The sequence below is a fragment of the Cygnus olor genome, chromosome 1 (genome assembly GCF_009769625.2).
Source record: "Cygnus olor isolate bCygOlo1 chromosome 1, bCygOlo1.pri.v2, whole genome shotgun sequence".
Taxonomy (NCBI): domain Eukaryota; kingdom Metazoa; phylum Chordata; class Aves; order Anseriformes; family Anatidae; genus Cygnus; species Cygnus olor.
In genome coordinates this window covers 103,620,944-103,643,492 of record NC_049169.1, presented here as the reverse complement: position 1 = coordinate 103,643,492, position 22,549 = coordinate 103,620,944, and the positions used below count along the sequence as shown (strand labels likewise).

Below are 22,549 nucleotides of genomic sequence, written 5' to 3'. Positions count from 1 at the left end.
GTCTTTTATTTGGTTGGAAATGGCTTCCAGGAGGAATTGTTCCATAGCAGTCCCAGGGGCTGAGGTAAGGCTGACCAACCTTTGGTTTCCTGAATTCTTCTTGCCCTTTTTGAAGATGTGTGATGTTTGACTTTTCCACATTATCAGGAACTGCCATGGCCTTCAAATATAATAGAGAGCAGCCTTTCAATGATGTTGAGCTGCTTCTTCCACATTCTCAAGTCCATCCCATCTGGTCCTGTAGACTTAGGTACGTCCAGCTACTTATGTAGTCCTTAAATATCTTGACGTACTGCAGGTAGATGAGAGTTTTCCACAAACTCTGCTCCTTGATTCAGGGACTTAGCAGGCCTGAGGGCATAATTTACCAATGGAAAGCATCAAGTACCTTAGTCTCTTCCATGTCCTTGGTCACTTGGTCCCAAACACCACTGAGCAGTGCATTCATATTTCCCTTAGCCTTCCTTTTTGCTGATGGTGTACTTAGAGAAACATTCCTTGCTAATTGCAAATTCAGCTGAGGTTTTGCTTTCCTAAACATCACTGCGTGCTTGTGTAGTGCCTCTTATATGTGTCCCAGATAACCCATCCTTGTTTACACCTTTTTTGTACTCCTTACTGTGTTTGTGCCTGATCAAATGTTCCATTTCCATCCATGCTGGCCTGCAACCATGCTTGCTTAACTTTCCGCATGTTGGAATGGACTGTTCTTGTACTTCAAGGAGATCTACTCTGAAGATTTATGAACCCTTCTGGTTTCCTTTGCCCTCCAGGGCAGTCTTCCATAGGATTATAAGAAGATCCATGAACAATTCAAAAGGTACTCTTCTGAACACCAGGGTTTGTAGTTCTACTGTTTGTCTCACTCATGTCTCTCAGGATTTTGAACTCCACAATCATACGGTCACTGCAGCCAAACTGCCCTTTCTTTGACCTTACATCATCAGTCAATTGAGATGAGCAATGCTGCTTGAGAACAGCAGGTCCAGCAGAGCATCTCAGATCATCTGCATTAAAAGCACAGTCCATAAATCTCCTGGATTGCTATTGCTATCTCAACAAATGTTTAGGTGACGGAACTCCCCCATGAGTATCAGAGCCTTTTAAGTTATGAAAACTCTTCCTTGATGTACCTAATTAAAAGTCCTGCTAAGCCTGGTTAGCAAAGCTATTTGCAAAGGTAATCTTGCCCTGCTTCGTCAGTTGGATTCTGTTTCTGCTCAGCAGTCCTTGTTCCTCATCCTGTGTTCACAGAAGACAAATCACTCCCTGTAGCTTCAGCCAGGTATTTATGCACTGGATGTACCCTCTCTAGCTGAGTCTTTTCCCTTCATTGAAGGGATTGAGAACATAGCTTGGGACCCCACACCTTCTATTCTTATCCCAGAGCACACTATTTTCTGTCTTTTTATCTGTCTTCCTTTTATATCCAACCCTTCATCATGTCCTTATGGCTTGATTCTGTAGGCTGTCCTGTTCTGTAAGGCCTCCGAACTGCACGTGCTGGAATCTTGAAGACCTGCTGATATAGATAGCATCTTTATATCATTTCTTATACAACTTGTTCCTTCTAGTGCTTCCACACCCCTACAAGCCCATTCATTCCTCATTCCTACAAATCTGGATATTTGTATTGCAATTGTGTAGGTGCAGACCCATGCTGCTGTCCCTGCAATGCTGCGGGCTGCACAAGCAGTCTGATGGATTCTAGCACAACTCTGCTCAATATGCCCATACAGAAATCAGAGATAGAAAATGCCTATTTGACTATCTTTCCTGCTCTTCATACTAGGAAGATCATACTCAGATCCATCCTAACTCATAAAAGATAAGCAGCTTAATCAAGCCATGGTGGTTTCTAGCATTTATACAATGTAAGTACCCATATATTGAATGAACATGGAAGATGAACTTTCTTCTTTTATTTAGAAATTTATCTTTCTGTGGTCCAACAGTGCTATAGGCAGAATTTTGGGGTATTCAGTGAGTCCTAGTCTCCAAGCATACATGTTCTATCTCAGCACAAAATTGACATAAAGATCACTCAAGAAATCCAGCTCTTGTAGTCCTGTCTTTAGGAATGTAAAAGGTTGGGGTTTTGTTGTTGCTTTTTTGTTTTTCCACAATTGTAGATAGCTGAATATTCATGAAAATATTTGAAAATAAAATTACCTTTTTTTTTTTTTTTTGCTTGTCAGGAAAATGGAATTATAAGTAAGTTTCCACAATTTAATCTTCTAAACAGTCATTCTGAAAATGATACCAGAGCTCAGAGAAAATCATCAGAACTGGAAAACACCAGCACCAGTGTCAAGCTGCCTATGACTGCTTCAGGTAGAATATAAGAGAGCATGCTGAAAAGACTGGAGTGACAGGTTGCATGTATAGATAGTGAGTGTATGCAACCAGGATACTCACTGATGAGAGGTCCCTTGCTAAATGTTCCATGAAATATTTAATAAGCAATTTGGAGGGCAGGAATATGGACAGGCTTGGTGATTCCTAACAATTCTACTTGCAATATGAGAATGCAATAAATGGAATATGAGAATGAATAGATTAACACAAATACATAAATGAGAGATGTATGCATTATAAAACAGAACTTGTATTTTTCAAAGATTTATGACAGATCATGAAGCAGTATTCTATTATGGTGATAAAACACTTTTCCCACTTGCTTGTAGCTGTGTCACATTTTATCTATGTGGGATAAATTGCATTTTGGGATTCCTCAGATGTAAAAGGTTTCTGGAAGAGTGGACCTGTTTTTAGGAACAGTGCTGGAAAAAAAATGTAGTGGCTTTTTGTCTTCGAATGATTTAGCATCACTGCATTAATGGATGGAAATCTGCTGACGTTTGACAAAACACCCACATGCATGCCTAAAGAACACATTGATTTATAATCTCTGTTTGTTTGTCTAGATTTAAATGATATAAAAGGGGGTGTAGGTAGAAATTTTTCTGTACAGGTAGAATCAGGATTAGTAGAACAGCAGATTCGGGTCCCACTTAATTCCCAACCTCGTGCATTTGAACTTGATATTTTTTGTTAGAAAAACAAGTACTTAAAAGCTTTGGTTAACTAAAGCTTACTGCCATTTCATAAATATGACAATCCAATCAATAAAAAGCATACAGTTCTTCACATAATCTGTGAAGTTTACTGAAACAGGTAGACAACAGATGGGATTTTCAAAAACATCAGGGTATGTGACTGCTCAAAATCAAATCATTTTTACCTCAGCTCTCAAAATCTTGCTGAGAGATGATGAATGTTTTGTTGAACATAGAACAGTAAGCCAGAAAAGAAAGAAAAAGAAACATAAATTTGTACAAAATGTCAACACAGAATCATAGAAATGATGGTTGGAAGGAACCTCTAGCAGCCATCTACTCAATCTCATGTTCAAACAGACATGCTTTACTCTAAAATGTTCCACTGTAAAAGCAATGTGCCATTGACAATGTATTTAGCCACACCTTGAGTACTGTATTCAGTTCTGGGGCCACCGGTATAAGAAGGACGTGGACCTATTAGAGCAAGTCCAGAGGGCCACAAGGATGATCGAGGGGCTGGAGCACCTGTCCCATGAGGGAGTTGTGATTGTTCAGCACGGAGAAGAGAATGCTCTGGGGAGACCTTATAGCAGCTTTCCAATACCTACAGGAATACTGGGGAGGGACTCTTCATCAAGGACTGTAGTGATAGGACTAGGAATAATGATTTTAAACTGAGAGGGTAGGTTTAGATTAGACATTAGAAAGAAGTTATTTATTCAGAGGGTGGTGAGGCACTGGCATAGGTTGCCCAGGGAAGTTGTGGATGCCCCATCCATGGAAGTGTTCAAGGCCAGGCTGGATGGGGCTTTGAGCAACTTGATCTAGTGGGAGGTGCCCCTGCCCATGGCAATGGGTTTGGAATTGTGTGATCTTTAAGGTCCTTTCCAACCCAAACTATTCTGTGATTTTGTGATTCTGATTTTTATTCTTATTTTCTTGTTTTCTAATTTAGAAGCCTTGAAAAATTTTAGAAACCAGTTAACAGTCTATGAACAAAAAGAAATTTTCAATTATCCAGAGCTATGGTTTCTTGGGCTGGAAGCTAAAAAGATTGAAGGTTTGCCTGAAGCCCAGAATAATAGTTGTTATGATGATGAGAATGGTTCTTACCTAAAGGTAAGTGGAAACATTATGGTATTCACTTTCAGATAAGTTTGTAGTGACTGTCTGTCGACTCTTAAGGGATCAATGTGAGATAAATGTTGTTTCCTGAAGATAAATATTCACATAGCGAAAACATCAGTAATAATCATGGTAAAGTTCAGAAGAGAATCCTAAAGAGATAACCACTTTTCCTCAGGCTTGATGCAAGGTGGGTGGATTAATGAACCATGCACTTGTTATTTTCTCTCTTACAGTTGCTTAGTGTAGACTTCACTTGCTACAAATCCAGCCTCTTTCATGAACTACTTTAAAGCCTGATCTTTGCCTTGCTGTTTGAATCTGAACTATTTATTTTCTTTTGAAGGTTTTACATGACCATATTGCATATCGATACGAAGTGTTGGAGGTCATTGGAAAAGGGTCATTTGGGCAGGTGGCTAAATGCTTGGATCATAAAACCAATGAATTAGTGGCACTGAAAATAATACGGAATAAGAAAAGGTGAGACATCCATTGAATTTAAACCAATATAATCAGCTCTTTATTATATATGCAGTGACAAACTGAGATAATGTGAACAAAGCAAAACCAAGCCTCCAGTACCACAGGTTTTCATTAAACACACTCAGAACAGAGTGAAGAAAGGTTAAGTCAGGGTCTCAGAACTGGCCTGGGCCCAGTGGAGATGCAGTCTGTGAAAGCAGCCACAGTTTTTCCATACTTACAAAGAGGTCTCTTATCTGTGGCACAGTTAATACACAGCACAGGTAGCCAGCCCAGCACAACTGTTTGCTGAGAGCCTATTTTCCTACAAGACCCCAAAACACCAAGAATAGTCTGGGAAGCTCCAGTCGCTCATCTTAGTACGGAAAATTCTGCACTATGTTCCTAAGAAACATCTTCTCATTTATGTGACCGATTATAATTTTGTCAGTTGAGTTCAGTGTTAACTGAAGTCAAAGGAGCAGATGAGAAACAGAATCATAGAATCATTCAGGTTGGAAAAAACTTCTAAGATCATCAAGTCCAATTGTTAGCCTAGCACTGCCAAATCTACCACTAAACCATGTAACTAAGCACCACATCTACATGTATTTTGAATACCTCTATGGCTGGTAACTCAACTACTTCACTGGGCAACCTGTTCCAATGTCACGCAACCCTTTCAGTGCAGAATTCTTTCCTAATATCCAACTTAAATCTCCCCTAGCACAACTTGAGGCCACTTCCTCTTGTCTTATCACTTGTTGCTTGGGAGGAGAGACTGACCCCGACCTGCTACAATCTCCTTTGAGGTAGATGTAGAGAGAGACAAGGTCTCCCCTGAGCCTCCTTTTCCCTAGGCTGAATAACTCCAGTTCTCTCCACCGCTCCTCCTAAGAATTGTTCCCTAGACCCTTCACCAGCTTTGTTGTCCTACTTTGGATATGCTCCAGTACCTCAATGTCCTTCCTGTAGTGAGGGGCCCAAAGCTGAACACAGCAATTCAGGTGCAGTCCCACCAGTGCTGAGTACAGAGGGAAAATCCCTTCCCTAACCATGCTGGCCACACTGTTTCTGATAGAAGCCAGGATGGCATTGGTCTTCTGGGCTACCTGAGCACAATGCTGGCTCATGTTCAGCCTGCTGTCAACCATCACCTGCAGGTCCTTTTCTGCTGGGCAGTCTTCTAACCACTCTTCCCCCAGCCTGTAGCACTGCATGGGGTAGTTGCACCCCAAGTGCAGGACCCGGCACTTGGCCTTGTTGAACTTCATACAGTTGTCTTAGCCCATCGGTCCAGTCTGTCCAGATCCCTCTGTAGAGTCTTCATACCCTCAGGCAGATCAACACTCATGCCCAACTTGGTGTCATCTGCAAACTTACTGAGGGTGCACTCGATCCCCTCATCTAGATCATTGATAAAGATATTGAAGAGAGCTGGCCCCAGTGCTGTGCCCTGGGGGACACCGCTAGTGACCAGCCTCCAGCTGGATTTAACTCCATTCATCATGACTCTTTGGGCCTTGCCACGCAGACAGATTTTTACCCAGCAAAGCCTATGCCCATCCAAGCTGTGAGCAGTCAGATTCTCCAGAAGACAGCTGTGAGAAAGTGTCAAAAGCTTTGCTAAACTCTAGGTAGAAAACATCCACAGCCTTTTCCTCATCCACTTAGCACATCACCTTGTCATAGAAGGAGATCATGTTCATCAAACAGAACCTGCCTTTCGTAAACCCATGCTGCCTGGGCCTGATCACCTGTTTGTCTTGTGTATGCTGCATGCTGGCACTCCAGATGATCTGCTCCATGAGCTTCACCAGCACCTAACAGGCCTGTAGTTCTCTGAATTCTCTTTCCAGCCCATCTTGTAGATGGGCATCACATTTGCTAGCCACCAGTCAATTGAGACCTCCTCTGAAAGCCAGGACTGCTGATAAATGATGGAAAGTGGCTTGGTGAGCACTTCTGCCAACTCCTTCATTACCCTTGGGTAGATCCCATTTGGCCCCATAGAACTGGGTACGTCTAAGTGGTGTTGCAGGTCCATTTCCTCTTGGATTATGAGGGCTTCATTCTGCTCCCCATCCCTACGTACCAGTTCAGGGGATTGGATACCCAGAGAACAACTGGTCTTACTACTAAAGACTGAGGCAAAGAAGACATTAAGTACCTCAACCTTTTCCTCATCCTTTGTTACTGTTCTCCCCCACATCCAGTAAAGGATGGAGATTCTCCTTAGTCCTCCTTTTCTTGTTTATGTGTTTATAAAAACATTTTTTATTTTTCTTTATGGCAGAAGCCAGACTGAGCTTAGGTTGGGGTTTAATCTTTCTAATTTTCTCCCTGCACAACCTCACAACATCATTATAGTCCTGAGAGCCTGCCCCTTCTTCCAAAGGTCATAAACACTCTTTTTCTTCCTGAGCTCTAGCCAAAGGTTTGGCTGGTTTCTGTTCAGCCATGCTGTCTTTCTTCCTCATGGGCTTGTCTTCTGGTACATAGGGACAGTCTGCTCCTGTGCCTTTAGGAATTCTTTCTTGAAGAGTGTCCAGCCTTCCTGGACTCCTTTGCCCTTCAAGACTGCCTCCCAAGGGACTCCACCAACCAGTCTCCTGAACAGTTTACCCTCTGGAAGTCCAAGATGGCAGTTCTTCTAACCTCCTCCTTGCTTTTCCAAGAACCAAAAAGTTCATTAAATTATGCTATTGATTCCAGGAACAGCTGTATTCAGAGCTTTAACTGTTAAGTTTTTCCCCTCAGTGAACACTGAAAGTAAAGATGTTCTTCAAAACTGTCTGTCTCACTGTGCTATGTGTGAAATATTGCTCTGATTGAGTAAACATTCCTATGGATTTTGAAAGCATCAGGATTTTACTCTGGATGTTCATTTGAAACTATTTTTCATTATTTATTTTTTTCAGACAAGTCAAAATATCTACTCTTAAGTGCTATCTAAGACTGGTATATTTAGACTAGGAAACAACAGTGAATCAAATTTAAAGTAGTTAACGGTGAGCAGTGAATTTTTAACTGTTGTCTCACACATTGAGTTTATAGTAAAATTGTGGTGTTTGCAGTGTTTGTATTGCAATAAACTTAGATTGAGTTAATGATTCATCCATTTGGATGTCATATGATATTGCAGATTTCACAGCCAGGCTTTGGTGGAAGTTAAGATCCTTGATGCTCTTCTGAAGAAGGACAAAGATGATACTCACAATATTATCCACATGAAAGAATACTTCTACTTTCGCAATCACTTCTGTATTTCATTTGAACTGCTGGGGTAAAGTGTATTTTCCTTAACATAAATCTTAAGGAGCATTGTAGACCTTGTGCCTTATGAGCTTCCATTTTTATGCCTTCTTTGGAGGAATTTGCATCTCTTAATGTTACAAGAAAGGAATACTGTCTAAATTCGAAGTGCATAGCTGAGTCTTTGATCAGCAAAGATGAAATGAAAAAGGCCCCCTCAGACCATATATAGACAATGACATGATCTATTCCTTATCTTCTGTGCTATGTATTGAAGTGTTCTTCCCTGAGACACCTATGGGAAAAGAAGTAAAATTGCGAATTCAGAACTGGTAAACTTCAGGGTGTAGAAGCATGAATTATATTAAATTATTATAAAATATTGCTTTCTGTGAATGTGTGCTGCACGACACACCTTAGGTGGAATTTTGGATAAACTTTAAGGAAGTCAGACCATTTTATTCACCAGCCTCCTTATAATCAGGGCATCAAACTGTAATTATGTTTACCCATAATTTCCCATTTCTTCAAGTAACACCCCAATTGCTGCATGTATTATAGCATTTGCTGAATTTTCATCATCATATGGAAGTATTGATCTCAAATACACCTAAATTAATTGTACTGCGGCTTGTGAGTCTGTCAGTCAGACACACAGGAAAAGAGTTGACTACTTGTCTCCAGGGAAGACATGGATGAGTCTTTTCAGAAAGCTGCTATGTAAAATTCACAGGAAAACATTCATGGTATAGTCAACATATTCAGCTTTTTACAGGAGAGTGGCAGATTGGCTGTCATAAAAAGTATTTGCCCGATAAAATCTTGATTGCTTCTAAAATTCAACAAAAAACCCTTAATTTGTGAACTTTGTGCTCCATCAAGTCCTGGTAACTTTATTTACTTCCAAAGGAATGGGCCTTTTCTGAATCTAGTGGACATACAAGTGGGGAAGGCAGAAAGCTACAGTTGGTGTGTGCCCTTGACGTAACATAGGAGCTGGAGTCTCCCGGGGCTGTGGAGGCTCCTGGGGCTGTGGAGGCTCCTGGAAGGATCCTGTGAGCATCAGAGGCTCCCCGTGTCCATCGTCACGGGGCCTGGTGCCTACCTGGTGCAGGCAGCCAGTGGCACCAGAAACAGTCCAGGCATTGGGTAACTTCCTGGGGGTGGGCCAAAGCTGTTCTGGGCCATGAGCCCATAGGCAGGGCTGTGGGGAGCTGGAGCCTGGCCCTGCTGTTGTCCTCACTGAGGCAGGGGCCAGCAGCCGTGGTGCTGACATGGAGTCCCAGGCCCTGGGTGGGTGGGGGAGCCCTGCAAGTGGACAGCGATATCAGGTCTTGTGATGCCCTCAAGGTCTCAGGGCACTGTTCACATGAGCAAAAGCTAGTCACATCATTTAATGCAGTACTGGAAGAAGCTAAGATACGATGATGACAAGAGGGATTTAAGAACCTAACAAGACCTGAATTTATGGGGTATTTATCTAGAATAATTTATTGCTAATTAAAGACTTTTTAGACAAAATGGATTTATACAAGGTGCCAAAACAAAGATAAACGTGAGAGAAAGGAGACTGAATGTTTTTTTTTCCTCTCACTTCCTGAATGATTGTTGTACTTGGTGTAAATCAACACAGTTAAATAACAGCATGGAGTTTAGTAAGCAAGCATGTCTATGGATATTATGTCCTCATTAGACCTGAAGATTCAAGGAGATGTTTATGCATATTACATGCAGAACATCATTCTCAAGGAGGAAATTAGTTTGGTCATTTTATTCTTCATGAGTCTCCTCCCTCAGGTAGGAAGACAGACAAAATACTTTCTTAATGCACTCTAAATTATTCATGCTGTTAAAAATAAGTTCCCTAATCTTTTTTCTGCTTTCTGCCTTCTTCTTCCAACCCCACAATCCTCACAGAATAAATTTGTATGAGTTGATCAAAAAGAACAATTTCCAAGGTTTCAGTCTGTCTTTAATTCGACACTTCACTCAGTGTGTGCTGAGATGTTTACAAGTGCTCTACCAGGAAAGAATCATTCACTGTGATCTGAAACCTGTAAGTACTGTCATTTCCTAACATGTTATTCTGCACAGAATCTTATTTTTTTTATTGATTGAGAGGAACTCTCAGTAGAATCATTAAAATTTAGTAGGTTATTTGTCCAGAAGCTCTAATTTCTCTCAGATGCTATTAGTACTAGGGTTAAGTGATTCTTTCCGTTGATTCAGTTTCTTCACTGCAGTTTATACATGGTTTTGTGGCTGCCAAAATATGTGCAAAAACGGATCAAACGCAGGTAATGGCTTTTTGCTTAGAGACAGAAAAAGGTATTTGTGAAATTAAATAATTCAATATGAGGAGCATTATAATATAATGAGTTATTCACAAGGTAGCCTGTTTCAGGTTAATCCTGTTGCATATTTAATTTCATATGTGTAACTATAAAATTAAGTATCCTAATAAGTGACAAAACAATTCTATAATACACTATTCAGGATGCTTACCTATTTCTGGAGGAATATCTGTGATCTAATTCCTGCTGTTATATCTGCTAAGCATTCAAGCTAGATGAAACATTTCCATTCTCCTTAAGCCCCAATCTTAACTCTCTTTTTTTTTTTAAAAATTCTTAAGAATTTTTTATTCTATTCTTAAGAAAATTCTTTAGTATTTTTAATCTCTTTTTATTTCAGGTAAACCATTCTCTTGACTTTTTTTCCAAACATCAAATGAACCAATAAATAAATAAATCATCTCTCAAATAAAAATGCTAAGGATGGAATTCTGCTCTCACTATGCTTAATGTAACCTAACTCAGAACTCCAAAAAGTCAAGTACTGTGTGTACCCGCTGTCTTGCCAACATCTTTAGCAGACCAGTTTACAGTGAGAAGTGAGGCTTGCAAGATAGTCAAAATATTGTAATCTGAAACAATTCCCCTAACAGGAAATCTCTTCCCAGGCAGCCACTGACATGAAATAAGGTTGCCAAGATCAATGAGTATAGTCTGCATTTAAATAGAGTAGTATTAGTGAACACTTAGTGGTTTAACTGAAAGAGAATTTTGTTCTCATTCTGCAAGTGTGCTTTCATGACTTGAATTTTTGTTACCTGAAGCTCACATGTGTTATTACATCTGCCTCCTATGATATTTCTCAATGTAAGTTAGGGTACAGAGTTGCTGTGGACTTCATGCCGGGTAAGTAATGCCCCCAGAACCTGGTTTTGCCATTAATCAGTTTCTTTGCATTGTGCGGGATTCGGTATTAGAGAATGAATACTACCATGAGCATGGAAGGATAGCTAGCTGCAGAGAGAGGATACATCCCATAACAGGACCAAGAGCATCTGGGTGGGGGAAGTGAGTCCTTGTCTTGACTTTCATCAGTATCAGCATCTTCCTCCTAGGTCCTATTTTTATGAATCTAATAGCACAAGAAACTATTTTGTCACTAGTTGACAACAACCTGGGAACTGTTCAGTCCTTCAAAACTTTGACGTAAAATTGGTATAAAACTTGTTGATAAACATAGCTATCTCTCCGCTGAGAAGTGGAAAAGACCCTATGATCAGAAACAAAATCAAAGGAAATTCTTGATCTCAAGAGATTTTTAACAAGGGTAGAATTCAACTATCCAGCAGAGAGCTAATAAGCTATGTTTGCTCATTGATGCAGATATTCCTGAGCTAACTGTGTAGGAATCATTTTTCAAGTTGGAACTGTAGGCACACAGTGCTACGCCATCAGCACCCAGCTAATATGTCGATAGGACTGTACCATTTCAATTCATTGCTACTTTGATATCTCTACACCACACTGTTGTGAGGTGGAAAGAGATATGCTTACAGAGTCTGGAGAAGGTTGAAAGAAATAGAGGGAAGAAATGTGAATTACAACTTGTTCATGTGGCAAAGGCTTTCTGTGGTTACAAAAATAATGGTTCTGGTTAGATCATCATGTGACCAGATACAGTTTGTCTTTTACTAAGTTAATGACAATGGGTTTGGAGGGGCTCATTATGCTCACACAGCAAGCATTCTCACTGGCTGGTGCCTTGATAGCACCACACACTGTGCAGTGCAGTGGCTTGGAACGCATGTCAGGGACCAGTGTGCCTGCCTAGCTAACCTTCAAACTCTGTCCGTTTACAAATCTCCCCTCTGCTTTTGCACATTCCTGGATGTGGTTGCCTACTCATGTTAGCAAATGCATTCCCAAGGAAGATGAAATTTTAAGCTTTTGTTATGCAAATAAATGTAGACCTGATATGGGTTGTTTCTTTACCCAAGTGTTCACTAACCTAATGGGGTGTTAACCCTTTTTTTTTTTTTTTTTTCTGTGATTTTTCCCCCTTTAGGAGAACATATTATTATACCACAAAGGCCAAGGTTCAGTTAAAGTTATTGATTTTGGATCAAGCTGCTATGAACACCAAAGAGGTTTGCAGAAAAGTCAAGTTGATGTAATTTTCTTAATAAGTTTTCTTAATTTTTAATAATGTGGGAAAAGCTAATTATTTGATTGATCTAATATGGTGGCCTATGCCCCTAATAAAAATCTGACAAACTGTTCAGCCATTGGTGGTGGAACATATACTTGTAGGAAATAAATAAGCTATTACCATGTTTTCTCTTTGTCCCAAGCCTGATCAGCCCTCTACTGCTGTTGAACTTAGAATTGCATTTGCAAAAATGGTTAGCTGAAATGGGCCTATGCAGATAATCCCAGTTACATGACTTAACAAATAGTTTGTAGGATCAGAATCAGGTCCAGAGATCCTTTCCAAGGGGGATGGTCAAAAAACGGGTACTTTTTGGATGAATACAATGAGGGAGGAAACAGAAAAGAAAAACAGAAAGAAATCTAGACTACATTTTAAAACCGAAACTAGTCTTGAATTGTTCTTTTATTTTCCTATGAAAGTTTGATATATAAACTGAACCAAACATGTTCATTTATATTTTGGGATTCAGCCCATTAGATTTACATCACAGTTTTGTAGGAGCAGGTAATCATTTTAGGTTTGCCCATATTTGAGTAAAATGTAATCTGAAGACGCAGCCTAAAATATTTGCAGAGAGTAACAGTTTGAAACATAAACATCAGTGGAAAGAAAGAAGGATCATGACTGAGACTCTGTCAGCTGAAACAAGACTCAGTGCAACCCTCAAACTGGTACAGGATTAAAGAGTATAAAACAAAAAAGTCAGCTATTTATTTGTGATGAAAATGACAGAAAAACAGACAACAATTATACAGTTGGTCAAATGCACAGATTACCACCATGGTGCTCTCTATCTGCACAGACTTGGTGAAATCGCATGTTGTGCAGAACTAACTTTTCAGGGCACTTTTCTTCCAGAAAGATATCGAATATATGGGAATGTAAAGAACTGCAAAAATATAAATAAAGTGACAATCAAGTTGTTAAGAATAAGAAAATAACAGTGCTTGTATACTGTAACAGTTTTCATTTGTTTGAACTGACAAAAGGTAAAAGGATAAATCTACTCATTAGGAGTCCCAGACTTGGAATGTGATTTTTGATAGTTGCTGTGGGGCTATAATTCAGGCAATAATGCATTAACAGGGGAATCAGAAGGCAACAGGAGATGTTCCCTGAGTATCAGTAGAAAAAAGTATTTCCTATAGTGCAAGATTGTGATAATGAAGAACTGTTGATTCATTCAAGGGGAAGGCCTGCAAGTATGAAAGTGAACAGACTAAGCTGAATCACAGCATTAGAAGAAGAGTTTCTTTCAGTAAAACCTATTGAAGTATGATTTCAAATAAAATAGTGCTAAACATATTGCTCATTGATTTTAGAATGGGATAAAGGAAGGTTTTCTGAGCCTGTGTGAGCAGTCCATTAATGGGAGCTAGTAGTTAGAGTAGACATATGGTGCCTGAACATAGATATCACTTTTCCTGTGAAATCTGGAATCCACATTTCTGTCTCAATTACAATATTTTGTTTCTTGTCATTTTTTTTTTTTTTTTTTTGGTTACAGTGTACACGTATGTTCAGAGCCGGTTTTATCGTTCACCTGAAGTGATTCTTGGTCATCCTTATGCCATGGCTGTTGACATGTGGAGCTTAGGCTGTATCATGGCTGAACTTTACACAGGCTACCCACTGTTTCCAGGGGAAAATGAGGTTGACCAACTTGCTTGCATCATGGAGGTAACTTCTGGTATTGTATTTTGAATTACATACTCACTTGATAAACTATGCTGCCAGCAACAAAAAGAAGTTTCAAGAAATGAAGAAGTATAACTGATGAAGAGACAGCCTTTTAGAGGGAGGCTTATTGCAGCCACAAGGCTCTTTGAAAGGATGGGTTCTAACGAGAAACTTATTTCTATTTCTTGTGCTAAACGCTTCTTTGTACATTCACTGTCTTGCTTCTGAAGGAAACACATTTTAATCTGCTCAGAATTTGTACAGAGAAGCTACCACAGAAGAAGCATATCTAAGGGGAAGGAAAAGCAATCCAAATTATATAACAGGCTCCTCTTCTCTCAGAGATCACAGAACTGACAGTCAAGTGAAATCTCTCAAGGTCTTTAGTCCAAGCTCCTTCTGAGAGTGAGATTTTTGCTGATCAGTCAGCTTTGGCTTTGTCTAGCAAATCTTGAAAACCTCAAAGTCTGGAGTTTCTACCACCTGTCTGGATGAGCTGTTCAAGTGCTGCTCAATTCTCCTGGTGAAAAAGTTTTTCTTAATAGTCACCCTGAACTTCTCAAGCCACAGTTTGTTGTCCCTTCTTATACTGGCTGCCTACCAAAGAGTTTGGCTCTATCATCTTTGTAACTGTTTCAGGAATGTAGTGTGACATATCCTACATCAGATCATCTACCCAGTGCAAATGTTAGAGTAGGTGCAAAGCTGGCCCATGAAAGCGGCTGCATACCAACCACTACACTGCAAGCTGATGTTGAACTCAGCCCCAAGTTCTGATCTTTCTAGTGCCATGTTAGTTTGTACAAGATTTTTCAAAGACAGCATCTCTCCCTTTGGCCTCCTACAATGTATTTTATTAACAGAAATGCTAGTTCTTAGAGTCCTCTGTGGTAATGAAGATCCTAATGTCAACTCTTATGAGAAGACATTTTCTATGTGCAGACAACTTTAAGGGAATCCATTAATTCCTTCCACAATAAATTACATAAAAGCAAATGATTTGTAGACATTTCATAGTAAGTTGCTACATTCAGCTTCTTTTCAAATGGAGGAAGGTGAAATATCACATCTCTCCTGATGGCTGTTGTGTATGTTTATGAAATGAGCAGTAACTCCATGAATTTTTTTTTTTTTTTTGTATTGAAGGTTTTGGGTCTTCCACCACCTGATTTTATCCAGGCTGCATCAAGGAAGCGAACATTCTTTGGTAACTGATTCTGTTTGTTTTTCCTTGCTGGACTCCTCTGCTCGTTAATCACTAATAGAGCACTGGTAGAAAGTAGGGTCAGAAGAACTTAAGCTGCTTCTTAGCTGACAAAACTTCCTTCAGAAAGAGGTATTGAGATAAAGCAAGTTGATAACATTAGACCTACAAATGAATGTGTTCCTCTGTTCTTCATCTTTTATCGGCCTCTTATTGCCAAGCTGAGAGAGAAGAAATTGGGAAATCCACTCCATTGTTACTTCTTAAAAAATGTTATTTCAGAAGGGAACACGGGGTTTCGGGAAACTAATTTAGACTACGTTAACTTCTCTGGATATCATGTGGTTTTGGAAAAATTGAACAAAAGACTTAATGTAAGATGCAATCTCTAGGATGTAACCAGTATTGTTTGCCACAATGCTGGCAGACAACCAATTGAACAGGACAAAGCTGGAGTTAGTGGGATGGATGCGTACCGTTTTTGCAACTCTTAAAGTTTTGGTGAAGATATTTAATGTGATTTTTTTGATCATGTTTTTATTTTTTAAGATTCCAAAGGTTTTCCTAAATCCATAACCAACAGCAAGGGAAAAAAGAGATGCCCAGACTCAAAGGATTTAAGCACAGTGTTGAAAACTCATGATGCTGGTTTCTTGGACTTTCTGAAAGGATGTCTAATGTAAGTTCATAGTTCTGATTTACATGCAGCAGACTGTTTTTGAACTTGCTTTCAGTGTTCTGTGCCTTTAAAATCTTTGTATCTGTTTGTTCGCTTTTGTGTGTGTGTTTTTGTTTGTTTTTCCCTTCATGGTAGTATTAGGGTAGCTATTACAGATATTCACAGCTTATTGCAGCGAAAAATCATTGCACAAAAAGACTCAGTGTAAGGGATTATTTCAAGCTACATAAAAAAAACCCTGACACTGTCATGTCTAAAAACATCTCTCCTTCCTCTGATGTTGCAGACTAAACTTTAAAAGCAACATTTTTTGCCTATTGAGGCCTTTGTATTTCATCCTTTCTGTTTTATCTAAAATAAAGGTTCATTCTCCTATGGAGACAGGCTGAGGGTGTTGGGGTCATTCAGGTTGGAGAAGAAAAGGCTCCGGGGAGAGTCTTCCAGTACCTAAAGGGGACCTACAGGAAAGCTGGGGATGGACTTTTTATCAGGGATTATATTGACAGGACAAGGAGTAATGGTTTTAAACTAAAAGAAGTTAGATTTTGATTAGATATTTGGAAAAAATTCTTTCCTATGAGGGTGATGAGGCACTGGAACAAGATGCCCAGAGAAGCTGTGGATGCCCCATCCCTGAAAGGGTTCAAGGCCAGATTGGATGGAGCTTTGGGCAACCTGGTCTAGTGGGAGGTGTCCCTGCCCATGGCAGGGGGGTTGGAACTGGATGGTCTTTAAGGTCCCTTCCAACCCAACCCATTTTATGACTGTGATTCTATGATTCAGATTAACACAAATAATGATAATGCGCTGTCCCAAGGCAGTGCATATTTGAAAATCAAAGTTTGGTTTTGTACTTAAATCAACCTCCCACTCTGGTGGGAAGAAAGTCTTCCAAAATTTCCTCCAGTGGGAGATATATCAGGAACTAACTTAGCTGACTTGAATTTCTTGACCATATTTTCTGTGCTAGGTCTTGGAAATGGCAATCAGATGATATATTATGGTATATGTATGAAAACAGTTCTGCTTCTTTGAATATCTGCTTGCAACGATCTCGCTGTCTGTATGTATGTTCCATGGGTGAGATTAGACTCTTTTTGGTTATAATATGCTATAGACATCCCCCGTTGCACAGGATAAAAGGGCAAAGTATATTCAAGCATGTCTCCATTCCAGAATCAAAAGTATTGTTTGCTTGCTCACTTCTTTCTGACTGTGGTAGTTAGTGTGGAGAATTGCTTAGCACATTTACTAGAGTGTTACCTTGTATTCTGCATGCTGATTTTTTTTTCCTTACCATAGTTATACTTACTTCTCATTGACAGCAACACAATGTATGTTTCAAGAATTATCTGATAGACCGTATTTTTTCCATTCTTAAGATTGGAATAAACTTTTATAAATCAGTAAATCTCAGAATGCAAGAAGAGTCTAATATGTCTCAGGTCCTGTCATTTCTAAGATAATATGTTGACTTCACTCCAGTCAAGAATTTTGTTACTGTAGGCCTAGTAGGGCAAGTAGTATACAAATGTTTTCTTAAAGGAAATTGATGACTGGCACATTTTTCTAAAATGCTAGATGCAAATAACATGGAAATGTTTACAGTCTTCACAGAAGTTAGGAATCAGACAGATTCTCTATGCCATGAACTTTTAACATAGTACCACAGAATAATTTAGGTAGGAAGGGACCTCTGGAAGTCCCTGGAAGTAGCAGGGCAAGTCCAAACAGGGCAAACTTGGAGCAGGTTGCTCAGAACCTTGTCCTGTTAGGTTCTGAATATCTCCAAAGAGGGAGAGTCCACAGCCTGTGGCAACCTGTTCCAAAAACAAACCACTCTCATGGTGAGAGCATCAATGGCAAAGTGTCTTTGTGTTTGTGTGGGGGAAGGGAGAAATGTTTCAGTGTCAGCAGCATGTCATCTGTCTTCACAAAGTAATTGGGACTTTTTTAATAAAAGAAGTATTGTTGGGGAAGACAAGCTATTTCATGGCTCACATACGATCATGTCTTTTCCAAAGAGGTCAGGTTACTAAGCATTTTACACGGTGAGACTCCATGATATGAGGTGTCATTTTACTAATAGTTAAAATGACATCTCTTGGGAGATGGTTACTAATGAAGTTTTACTCATCCATTGAACCAGAAAACTGAGCATAGAGGAACAAACTTTTGTCTGGCTGCCTTAAATATTTACCTCTTACTGTAGGTAGAATAAGCTTTTGGAGGCAAGCTTGGGTTCTAATTTTTACTAAAGCATAATGGCAGCAGAAGCTGGTCCCATGCCTTTTCCAGTGCTATCTCTGCCTTATGCAAGGCTAATGTTTTGTGCCTTGTTTAACATTGACTGTAAAATTCTTTCTAGCAGTTATGGGTTACTTTCCTAAAGAAATCCAACCTAGTTTGCACTTACCTCCCCCTCTTCTTGTGTGTCTTGCACAAGAAGATTGCTTTTAATGTTCTTCTCTGTTTGCTAAAGCTGTATGAATCATTGAATCATTTTGGTTTGCCGGTTGAATCATAAAATTTAGAAACAATTTCAGTGAAGCAAAAACACCTGTAAGCAAGTAATTTCAGGTCACAAAAAAAATCTATGCTGCAGTTTTTGTTGTTGTTTGTTTGTTTGTTTGTTTTAATTTTCATAGGTTTGAAATGAAAGCTCATTTGGTGACAGAAAAAATTGAACTGTTTAGTCTTTTGAAGTTGTCAATCTGTGTTTTTCCAAAGCAGCTTTGTACATTTGCCATGACCTCACAGATAGTTTTGTTCAACTTATATATACCCATTTTGCAGATAAAAACTTGAGACTGAAAAATAATTCAGTCAGCTCTTGTGATGGCAAGAGTATCTTTTTTTTTTTTTTTTCTACTTTATTTCTGTACAGTTCTAGCCAGCATTGATTTTGGGCAAATCAGAATGAAATACCCTGCAACTAATGTAGAGATTTGTGACATAAATATTAGGATTGTTATGAATGCAGTGTGAATGGAAATGTATGCTTGCTTAAGCACTGGAGTAAACAGCACAATGAGGGCTCAAAGAATTGTGCATATTGATAACAAATGATACCGTTCCCAGGACACTGGTCCCACTTGTAAAACTGAGAAGTTCAGTGTTTGTGTTAATGCCAGGACAGTCAGGAAGCCTGCATTCTGGTGATACCACAGCACAGGTGACCAGCAGTGAAAAATCTGAAGGGCTACAGAATATCACCCACACCATTCATTTTCCTGTTAGTTAAAAGCAAACAAACAAAACAGATACATATTCCAAATCTACAAGTGAAAACAGATGATGAGTAGTTACCTTGCCCAACATTCCAATACTTATGGAGATCAAAGTCAGAAAGGTTCTTATGTGGAGGACAATGCCCAAACACCAGGTGACTTTTAAAGGATATGGAAGATCTGTCCAAGGACTATTTCATTGTCACCAGTCAAGAAGAACCCCAGAGATGTGGTGAAGACTCAGTAGATGTCATCTCTTGTCCTCTGTGTGACACACAAGTGATCTTGGCCAGAACACTTGGTACTTGTGAGTGTGTGGATGTGAAAACTGTGTGAATCAAACCTGTGAGAGAATGAATGTGAGAACATAAAATAAAATTAGGGATTTTGTAAAAATATCACCTTCCATTTCCATAATAAGATCTCTCATGAATTTGTTAAACTAATTCTCCACATTAGTTTCAGGTGCAGCTAAATTAGGGAAGATTTATCTTTTAATGTATTACCCTATGTCTGATTTGTGTTCCCATTCGTAGAGCTTGCATTGACAGAATGTGAAAACTTTGAAACAAATATTCAGTTGGGTCCCTACCCTAATAACACTATAAACTGCACATTTCTGTATTTAAAAATATCTAGACGCTACAGAGCAAAGCAAAGATCGGATCACAAAAGCACATAGTGCTGAAGTAAGTAAAAAGTTTTTAGCAAGTAAAAGGATGGAGAAGATCAAGTAAGATTTTTTTTTTTCTGTTAAAATTCTTTTGTTTCAAAAAATGGCCTCATGGCATGACTTTCAAATACTGAATCTCCTGGCTTAAATTAACTTTCAGTTATATCTACCGTTGAATAACTTTTTGCCTACTGTGGATTTAAGGTGGGAACCTGCTCAGCGCATGACTCCAGATGAAGCAATGAAACATGCGTGGATCCAGGAACCAAAAATATGCAGAGCAAAACAGAAAATGCAGGTTTCAAGGAAGCTGAGTGATGGCTCTTTCTCTACACCAGGAAAGAAAAAAGAGAATATCCGTAAGCATGTCTACCTGGAAAACTAACTGCATTTATATCGGTGTTTGGTATTTCTTTATATTTAGTAGCATCTGACCGATGTAAGATGAGGTGATAGTACACACTATACAGATAATGAACAGTCACTGGAATCTAGTGAATAGAGCAACTATTTCTTACCTCTGCAGAAATAGATCTGCCCATTACTTATTTTTGTAGTGGCTTCCAGCAAGAAGACTGGTAGCACTAAAGGTTCACAGAGAAAGAGCTTTTCCCTGTTGACAGCAAAATAGTTACGGTATCTGACACCATACCATAGTGCACTTCACTTTCAGAGCAAAAGAATGCATCAGTGGTTGTTGTGAGATCACAACAGAAATTTTCAATTGATTTTTTGTGAGTTTGTAGTGATCATGTGTTTAGCTGATGATGATAATCCACAGTCTCACCCTATCATTTTATTTATTTATTATTACAGAAAATATCTGGAAAGATACAGCTGACAATGTGAAAAGTGAACTGGGTGAAAGACTGACTCTCACTGTGCCCTCCACAGGAACAACAGAAAATGATGTACAGAATCACACAATGAAACATGCTATTCCAGAGAAACTTTTGGATACTGAAATAGAAAAGCCAATCAAAAACGATCAAGCAGAACACAGTGGTGAAACAGCTCTTCCAAAAAATTCTTTCTTTTTTCCACCAATTAAGTAATGCAGAGTACAAGTAATGATTGGTTCAGTTGCATACCTGGTGTATTTTGTATGTACTTGTACTCAGGAACATAAGCTGTATCTGTCTGAACATGGACTGTGCATATTGTAGGTATATTTAATGTTCATTTTACTTTGAAATAGTCCAGGCAACAAACCAGGATTTGAAAAACATTCATTTTCCTCACCTCCATCCTTGCTATGTTCAGAGATACGTTACAACTAGCAGCAATAAAATGGAGACTGTAGAGACAGAGTGGCTTGTTCTTGATGTTATAACAGACTTCTGAATTTTAGGTTTTCCTGAAGCTAAAAGAACAAATGCATTGACTAAAGGATCTGAATCCTTTCACTTACATCAGCATAAATAAGGAATAATTCACAGACAGGCTTGCTGGATTTACTTCTGTATAAAAAATAGAAATCAAACACAGCATCTCCACTTTCCTCCTTCTCTATCTCATCTTTTTTATGTGAAGCACTAGATGGAAGCCATTGTCACACTTTCTTCGCAGACTTAGGAATGTAAATTATGTTCTTTTGCTCTTCCACAACAACAAAGGGTGGTATTTCATGCCCATTTCTGCAGGGACTTCACTCAATATTCATATAAACAAGAAAAAGGAATTAAAGCAAGCTGTTTAGATTCACGGAAATTGTTCTCTATGGGAACTTAATAGTCAGGAAAAACAAACAAACAAACAAAAACAAATAGAAACAAAAACAAACAAAACCCACAAGATTTCTAGGAACCCTATGATTTCTATGCTCAATTTAAACAATCTCTTTGGCACCCACCTCATTATGACTCATTTACTTTACTGCAGCTTACGGATAGTACTGCAAAATATGAAAGCACATAGTGAGGAAATTGCCATACAAAATGCAGCTGCTGCTGTAACAGTGCAAAATAGTAGGCCCAAGAGAGCTAGGTGATTGTCGGTGTTAAGAGTTACCATAACAGCAAACTCCCACAGGCCCTATGTGCAAAAGAAAAACCCAGAGAACATGAAAATGCTCCCTACACAGTTCTAATACAACAAGGAATAAACAAGGCGTCTGATAGGGTACAGAGGTGACTGCATTACAAGAGCCCTACCATAGGTGTGCTGCTGAATATAAAGTTAATGGAAACAGTCATCTCAGAGAAAATGGGCTGCACAATATAGTGTGACCATTCATGTTGGTTTCAGGCAAGTCCTGGGACTCAAGACTACACACCTGGAAGATAAGTGACCCAAACAGGGCAACAGCCCATTATTGGGTGTAATTGAGAGATTAAGTGTATAGATATTCTGGCAGTAAAATGTCATTCTGCTGTGATCCAGATGTTACTGACAAGCAGGCCAACTTGCAGTACCAGAATTGTCTGTATCTCTGGCTTCAGAGAGACTCCTGTTCAGCTGAACTCTCCTGAAGACTATAAAAAGCTTCTGTTCTTCAACGGAAGGATATGCCAGAAAAAGTGAATTCTCTTATGCACTGCATTTATTTCTGTGATTACACAATACCCAAAGAGGGTGAGTATCAAGTGGGAGGTACACAGAGCCCTTACCATGTTTCATGGAGAAGGAATCCTGGCCCTGATAGAAATGGAGCAAGACTCATCAGCAGTT

The 22,549-nt window shown here is 39.2% G+C and overlaps 1 protein-coding gene across 2 annotated transcripts in view; it reads left to right on the top strand.

Moving 5' to 3' along the window:
• DYRK4 (dual specificity tyrosine phosphorylation regulated kinase 4) overlaps window positions 1-21,208 on the top strand; it is a 48,499-nt gene extending 27,291 nt beyond the window's left edge. For both annotated transcript variants that reach the window (XM_040575560.1, XM_040575551.1), the window contains exons 5-15: window positions 2,199-2,334; window positions 4,018-4,181; window positions 4,534-4,670; window positions 7,798-7,938; window positions 9,825-9,963; window positions 12,267-12,348; window positions 13,921-14,093; window positions 15,240-15,300; window positions 15,847-15,976; window positions 20,084-20,238; window positions 20,696-21,208. In XM_040575560.1, the coding sequence (XP_040431494.1) occupies window positions 2,199-2,334; window positions 4,018-4,181; window positions 4,534-4,670; window positions 7,798-7,938; window positions 9,825-9,963; window positions 12,267-12,348; window positions 13,921-14,093; window positions 15,240-15,300; window positions 15,847-15,976; window positions 20,084-20,238; window positions 20,696-20,934 (1,557 nt within the window). In that variant the 3' untranslated portion in view covers window positions 20,935-21,208. The remainder of the gene's footprint in view (window positions 1-2,198; window positions 2,335-4,017; window positions 4,182-4,533; window positions 4,671-7,797; window positions 7,939-9,824; window positions 9,964-12,266; window positions 12,349-13,920; window positions 14,094-15,239; window positions 15,301-15,846; window positions 15,977-20,083; window positions 20,239-20,695) is intronic.
• The last annotated feature ends 1,341 nt before the right edge of the window (window positions 21,209-22,549 follow it).